The sequence below is a fragment of the Aegilops tauschii genome, chromosome 4 (genome assembly GCF_002575655.3).
Source record: "Aegilops tauschii subsp. strangulata cultivar AL8/78 chromosome 4, Aet v6.0, whole genome shotgun sequence".
Classification (NCBI taxonomy): domain Eukaryota; kingdom Viridiplantae; phylum Streptophyta; class Magnoliopsida; order Poales; family Poaceae; genus Aegilops; species Aegilops tauschii.
The window spans coordinates 120,273,335-120,281,039 of NC_053038.3; the positions used below are offsets into that span (position 1 = coordinate 120,273,335).

General features: G+C 44.0%; 1 protein-coding gene across 1 annotated transcript; it reads left to right on the plus strand.

Moving 5' to 3' along the window:
• Positions 1-2,653: 2,653 nt before the first annotated feature.
• On the plus strand, positions 2,654-3,349 carry LOC141021692 (uncharacterized). Its single transcript, XM_073497547.1, has one exon. It carries the CDS (start codon positions 2,654-2,656, stop codon positions 3,347-3,349), a length of 696 nt encoding a protein of 231 aa, XP_073353648.1.
• Positions 3,350-7,705: the final 4,356 nt, after the last annotated feature.

Here is a 7,705-nt window from a genome sequence, read left to right on the forward strand (position 1 = left end):
AACCCGCAGTCAACGAGAGAATAGAAGAGAGCCCCGCTAGAATTGATAAGTTGGAAGAAATTTTTAGTAACTTGAGCTCGGCTTTTTCTTCCGTTAAAACTATTAAAAAACTCCTATAAACATTTGCAACTCTACACCAATCACTAAGAACAAAGGTGCCACATCTAATAGCCACAAGGAAGATCTTAAAATGATTAGTATTCATCCCAACCTTGTGGAAGTGATAAAAGACCATACTAGCAAGAATGAATTTTTCAATCTCGTTCCTAGAAGTATTGTTATTGAAAATTTATATGCTAAATCTTTGAATAATTCCAAGCGTTTGATTGAGGAGTTGGAAACTAAAAGATGATAATACTTGAATCTATGAATTATGCCTAGCTAGGGGCATAAAACGATAGCGCCTGTTGGGAGGCAACCCAATGAATACAATTTATTTTTGCCTTTTAATTTCTGTTCTTGAGTGTTTGCACAATTATGCTATTGTTATGACTGTCTTTTTTATGTTTTAATTAGTGTTTGTGCGAAGTAGAGCCTTTGGGATCATGTTGGGTGATAGTTGATTTGATCTTGTTGAAAAGTAGAAACTTTTGCATCCTGTAGAAGAATTTTGTAAAATCACAAAAGCGACAAAAAATTCTGAATTTCTTACACAACATTTATATAAAAATTGCCTATGTTGTCCATTTTTTTCAGAATTTTTGGAGTTACAGAAGTATGGTTAGAGTACAGATTACTACAGACTGTTCTGTTTTGACAGATTCTGTTTTCATTGCATTGTGTGCTTATTTTGATTAACCTATGGATTGTATCGGGGGTATAAGCCATGGTAAAGTTGGAATAAATTAGGTATAATGCAATAAAAAATATGAATGGGTTTGCAACAGACATAGAGTGGTGATTTGCTTTACTATACTAATGAATCTCACGAAGGTTTTGTTAAGTTTTGTGTGATTGAAGTTTTCAAGTTTTGGGTGAGATCGCGATGAATAAAGGAATAAGGAGTAAGAAGAGCCTAATCTTGGGGATGCCCATGGCACCCCAAGATAATATTCAAAGAGAAACAAGCAACTAAGCTTGGGGATGCCCCGGAAGGAATCCCCTCTTTCTTCTAACGACCATTGGTATTTCACTTGGAGCTATATTTTTATTCGTCACATATCATGAGTTTTGCTTGGAGCGTCTTGTATTATTGAGTCTTTGCTTGTTTAGTTTTTTAGTTTTTCACAAGTATCCTCGCTGGACACACCTATTTGAGAGAGCCAAAATTATGCTATGGTTTATTAGAATTGCTCTTTATGCTTCACTTCAATTTTTTGAACTATGGAATTGCTCTAGTGCTTCACTTATATCTTTTTTAGCACGGTGTGCTTTAATATGTTTGAAGAAATACTCTCATGCTTCACTTAGATTATTTGAGAGTTAGTAATTTTAAAGAAATTCTCTCATGCATCACTTATATTATTTTGAAAGATGAAAATCTTTATGCTCATGTTCTTCACTTAAATTTATTTTGAGCTTGTCAAAAGCAATTGCAATATATGAAACTAGTCCCAAAGTGATAGATATTCAAGAGGGATATAATAAAAACTTACATGAAGATCATTGGACAAATTAAACTTGATTCTTTGTAATAGTTTTGAGATATGATGATAGTGATATGTGAGTCATGTTGGTGAGTAGTTATGCTTTAGTAAGAATATCGGTGTTAAGGTTTGTGATTCCCTATGCAAGCACGAAAGTCAATAGTTATGCAATGAAATAACATCCTACTTGTGGTGCATTATTCGGTGCTAGTTATGCTGAATGCTCGCTTATGTGAATTTTCGTTTCTTGGTTGGTTGCTTCTCAATCTATTTGCTAGAGCCTTCATTTGTGAATTTCCTTTTTGTGTGCTCGTACCGCTCATGAAGCGGCAGGGGTGGCCAATATTTTCCATGCTAGATGTGTTATTCTCAAGATGAGTGTTTATTCACTTGTCATTGCATGAGAGTACAACGGTAATAGGGATGCCCAGTCCCGAAATGAAAAAGAAATTTACTTTATGTTGTCAAATAATAAATTCCTTGGAAAGTGTTGGTATGGAATGTTGGAAGTAAACCCGACGTAGTCGCCGTATCCGAATCGTATACGGAGCAATTACCTAGTGTGTTTAGTATTCCATAGGTGTACACGTGCATGTATATGAGTCGGAGTAGGATTAGTATTAGATGTCGATTAGGTTTGCTAGTACTAGCTAGGCTGATATATATAGGTATGTATACCCTGTAAGATTGTATCATGGATTTGTGAAAGTAATACAGATCAAAACAGGCTCGATACGAGCCTGTGGCAATACCTCGGCTTCGTGTGCGTACGTGTGGTGCTTCCGGCCGACTGGCCGTTGTGTACGAGCGTTGCGAGGTTTGTTAAGGTGATCGATCAATCAGACTTGGTCGTCTAGCTAGCTAGCTTTGGCTAGTAGCAAGTAGTACACGTCCAAAGCTTGGTACGTATATTGCCGACTTGGGGCAGGAACCAAGTCCATCCAGCGTTGCTTCATCATTCGTCGTCGTTCGTCATCGGTCGTCGCCGTCGCCGGAAATTACTCGGCGTCGGGTCTGGGCCAACAATTGGTATCAGAGCAAGGTTGATCTTCTAGTAACGGAGGATCATGGCGGACGACGAGAAGAATAAGCAGCTGACAGAGTACTCCGGTGTGGCTAAAGTAATTGCTGCTCCGGCGAGTTCGTCATACCCACGGTTTGATTGCGAGAACTTCGGGGTCTGGGAGGCTCTCTTGGAGTGTGGTCTCCGCACCAACGAGCTATGGGGCACGGTGGAACTAGGAGGTGACGCGTTCAAGGAGGGAGCCGAGCACCGGAAGGATCGACAGGCGGCATCGGCGATTTATTCGGTGATGCCGATGGATGTCCAGCACCTGATCGCCAAAGCAACGGCGAAGGAGGTGTGGGATACGCTGGAACTCATGTTCGAGGGACACACCCGCGTCAAGCAAGCCAATCTTCAAACTCTCCTAAGGAACTATGAGACTTTGGTCATGGGCAACAATGAGTCCATGGATGCGTTCGCTTCACGGGTAGCTACTCTCATCAATCGGATTCGTGCGCATGGAGAGAACCTCACGGAGGCCTCGGTTGTCCGGCGGTTCTTGTGTGCGGCCCCTCCCCGGTACCTGCAAATTGTCACGGCGATCGAGCAGTGCGTCGATCTCGCGACTCTCTCCATCGACGATCTTGTCGGACGGTACAAGGCTCACGATGAGCGTATGCGGTACAGTCTTGGGGACAGGAAGAACGACGAGCTTGTGATGCTCACAAAGGCGCAGTGGATCGCCCTGGAAAAGTGAGGCGGATCCCTAAGCAGTAGCAAGAAGAAGGGGAAGCAGCGCTCGGCGAGAAAGAACTTCGCCGACTCGGACGACGACTCAGATGATGAGGCTGCACCACCACCGAGGAGAAAGTTTGACATCAGGAAAGTGAGGTGTTATAACTGTGGCCTCCTTGCCACTTCAAGGCTGACTGCGAGGAAGCACCGAAGCAGAAGGCGCTGATAGCCCAGCGAGATGATGGTGACATGATGTTGATGAGTGAACTCGTGGACGAAGAAGATCCAGTTCTTCGAGTGCCGGCTAAAGAAACTGCCGCGCTCGTGGAAGAAAAAGTTTGCCATCATGATCGTGGTTCGGAAACCTGTGTCGAAGCTACAGATGCGGGGAGTGATTCCGAAACTTATGTTAGTGCTATGGACGTAAGTGCCAACTTTGCTGGAGCGGATGAAGCGATAGCTGCGTGTGCTCGACCGTGGAGAAGCAGCCCTGTTACAGACCTGATTGGTATTTTTGAAACTTGTGCCGAAGCTACTGGCGCGGGACGTAATTCTGAAATTTGTGTCGATGCGATGGACACGAATGTCAATTTGGCATACGTGGTGCCTCAAGACCATGTATCAAAATATGCTGATGCAAAAGTAGACGCGTATGCAGCAAATATGGACGTGCCGGAAGCCGGTGCATCGAGTCGTGCGGTGACTTGCACAAGTGAAACATGGACGAGGAGTTCTGAAAGCATTAACGACTCGATGGAGTCCGGTGGCACTTGCGCAGCAGCCATGTCACGCTGGCTAGTAACAGGCAGACGTGCAGTCCAACCAGAGAAGAGGTCTGTTCGACTGGAGGAACGCAGCCCAGCAGGAGCGTTTTGTGGCTCAAGTGGTGTGCTAATGTCGTCACCTAGTGGCTCACCGAGCGGAAGTTGCAGCACAGCAGATGGGCAAGGCCCACCAGTAGTGGCGCCTGGAAGTCCAGCTTGGGAAGTCACGCACGATGACCATGCTAGCAGCCGAAGGGATGTTTCATGCGAAGCATGTAATGGATTTTTTGCTTTGCCAAAAGAAAAGTGCATAGCAGAAAATGAAACATTATCTCCAAAGACACAGGAGACGAGGACAACTTCATCTACACCCATGCATCTTAAACCGGTGTTACACCCATATTCGGAGAAAACTCTTCAGACGCTTGACCCGGAAAAGGTGAAAAGGAGTGGACGACGGTGTCTAGCAAGCGTCGAGGAACCGACGGATTTGGAGGACGCAAATACGAAGGAATGTTGGCGTCAGGCAATGGAAGAGGAGTTGAGGTCGATCCACGACAATAATGCATGGAAGCTTGTGGATCTTCTCAACAATGAAAAAGCCATGGATTTCAAGTGGTAATTTGTGATCAAGAAAGATCCTGAAGGGTCCGTGAAGCACAAAGCGAGGCTAGTAGCGAAAGAGTATGTGCAAGAGGAAGGTGTGGACTTCAAACAAGTGTTCATTCCCGGTGCAAGGATGGAATCGGTGAGACTACTCATCGCTCTCGCGGTTCAGAAATCATGGAAGATACATCACATGGATGTAAAATCCATGTTTTTGAACGACGAGTTAGAAGGAGAGGTTTATGTGAACCAGCCACCGGGATTCATCAACGACGGAGAAGAGCACAAGGTACTGAAGTTACACAAAATCTTGTATGGGCTATGGCAAGGACCTCGGGCGTGGAACATCAAAATTGATCATACATTGATTTCTCTTGGATTTGAGAAAGCCCCACTAGAGCATGCGATGTACAAGAGAGGTGATGGTAGGGATCGTCTACTAGTTGGCATCAACGTCGACGACCTATTAATTACCGGAGCAGATGAAGAGGTGATTGCAAAGTTCAAGCTATAGATGAAAGAGCATTTCAAGATGGATGATCTAGGTCTTTTGAGCTACTACCCCGGAATAGAGGTACATCAAAAGACAGAGGGGCTCACACTATGCCGGGAGGGATACGCAAGGAAGGTACTTGAAAGTCGTGGCATGAAATATTGCAATCCAATTGACGCTCCAATGGAACCTCGTCTTGAGCTAAGCAAGAAGAGTAAAGCAACTGCGGCATGTCACGGTGTGTCGCTAGCGAGGCTACACAGTGATCTCATAGATCGAGATCCGGAAAAAATTGTGCTCAATGTTGATAGTGAGACCTTTCTACCCGAGGATCCAGTGCGGCGTGAAAGGAGCAAGCACGTTGATACGATGTATCATTACACAAAGGATTGCGTAGAAGAAGGTAAGATGAAGGTCAACTACGATTGCACCGATGATGAGAAGGCGGACATTCTAACCAAGGCTTTGGATCGAGAGAAGTTCATGGAGATGCAAACAAGAATCGGCGTCGGAGCTGTGACGTGATGACGTCGTGTTTAGGGGGGTGATTGTTGGAAGTAAACCCGACGTAGTCGCCGTATCCGGATCATATACGGAGCAATTACCTAGTGTGCTTAGTATTCCATAGGTGTACACGTGCATGTATATGAGTCCGAGTAGGATTAGTATTAGATGCCGATTAGGTTTGCCAGTACTAGCTAGGCTGATATATATAGGTATGTATACCCTGTAAGATTGTATCGTGGATTTGTGAAAGTAATACAGATCAAAACAGGCTCGATACGAGCCTGTGGCAATACCTCGGCTTCGTGTGCATACGTGTGGTGCTTCCGGCCGACTTGCCGTTGTGTACGAGCGTTGCGAGGTTTGTTAAGGTGATCGATCAATCAGACTTGGTCGTCTAGCTAGCTAGCTTTGGCTAGTAGCAAGTAGTACACGTCCAAAGCTTGGTACGTATATTGCCGACTTGGGGCAGGAACCAAGTCCAACCAGCATTGCTTCATCGTTCGTCGTCGGTCGTCGCCGTTAATTACTCGGCGTCAGGTCTGGGCCAACATGGAAGGCACCCATGGATATGGCTAGCCATGGATTGTGAAAGAATGGTGGAAAAGGGAATAAACTTTATTTCTGTTTGGGAATTTCCTATGATATATCTAGCATGGAAAGTGTTGGGAATTACTCAGTCGTTTTCGTTGACGGGAAAAGCAGGCCTCTCAAAAATTTTATCTCTCAATTTTAGCTGTGAGCTCTGGCACCTCTGCAAATCCCTACTTCCCTCTACGAAGGGACTATCTATTTACTTTATGCAATTTTATTTTTATTTGAGTCTCCATCTTCACTTATAAAGCACCAACAAAGGGGCACTATGATCATACTTGAGTATTGGATGTAGCAAATATGCGAGTGTGTTTCATGAATGGATCAATGATTGAGCATGATGGGCTAGGGATAACTTTTTTTAGTGTTGATATTTTGAAAGACATGGTTGCTTGTTGATATGCTTGAGTATTGAAATCTTCATGTCAAAACTAGACTATTGCTTTGAACCATACAAAAGTCCAAATGTCCATGCTACAAAAGAAAAGAATATGTGATGAACATGTTAGGCAGCATTCCACATCAAAAATTCTGTTTTTATCATTTACCTACTCGAGGACGAGTAGGAATTAAGCTTGGGGATGCTGATACATCTCCAACGTATCTATAATTTTTGCTTGTTCCATGCTGTTATATTATCATTCTTGGATGTTTCAAAATCATTTTATAGCAACTTTATATCATTGTTTGGAACTAACCTATTGACATAGTGCCAAGTGCCAGTAGCTATTTTATGTTTGTTTTTTTACTTCATAGTATATCAGTACCAATCGGAATCCAAACGCAGCAAAACTTTTTGGAGATTTTTTTGGACTAGAAGACATCCAGTGGGCCAAAGAAGTACCAGAGGGGAGACCCAAGGTGAGCACAAGACACCTGGGCGTGCTAGGACACCCAGGCGCTCCCAAGTGGGTTGTGCCCACCTCGGTGACCTCTTGCACCGCCTCTTCACCCTATAAATACCCCAATATTCCAGAAACCCTAGGGGAGTCGACGAAACACAATTCCATCCGCCGCAAGTTCCAGAACCACGAGATCCGATCTAGACACCATCACAGAGGGGTTCATCATCCTCATTGGTGCCTCTCCGATGATGCGTGAGTAGTTCACCATAGACCTACGGGTCCGTCGGCAGTAGCTAGATGGCTTCCTCTGTCTTTTTGATTCTCTATTTGATGTAACTCTTTTTGTGGTGTGTTTGTTGGGATCTGATGAAGTTTGAGTTTATGATCAGATCTATATCCATGTAAGTTATTTGAGTTTTCTTTGATCTCTTATATGCATGATTACTTATAGCCTCGAATCTTTGGTTTAGTTAGGCCAACTAGATCGATTTTTCTTGCCATGGGAAGAGGTGCTTTGTGATGGGTTCGATCGTGCGGTGTTCTTTCCCAGTGACAGAAGGGGCAGCAAAACA

Excerpts from the sequence above, each read along its gene's own strand:
- LOC141021692 (XM_073497547.1), top strand. The coding sequence starts at position 2,654 with ATGGCGGACGACGAGAAGAATAAGCAGCTGACAGAGTACTCCGGTGTG.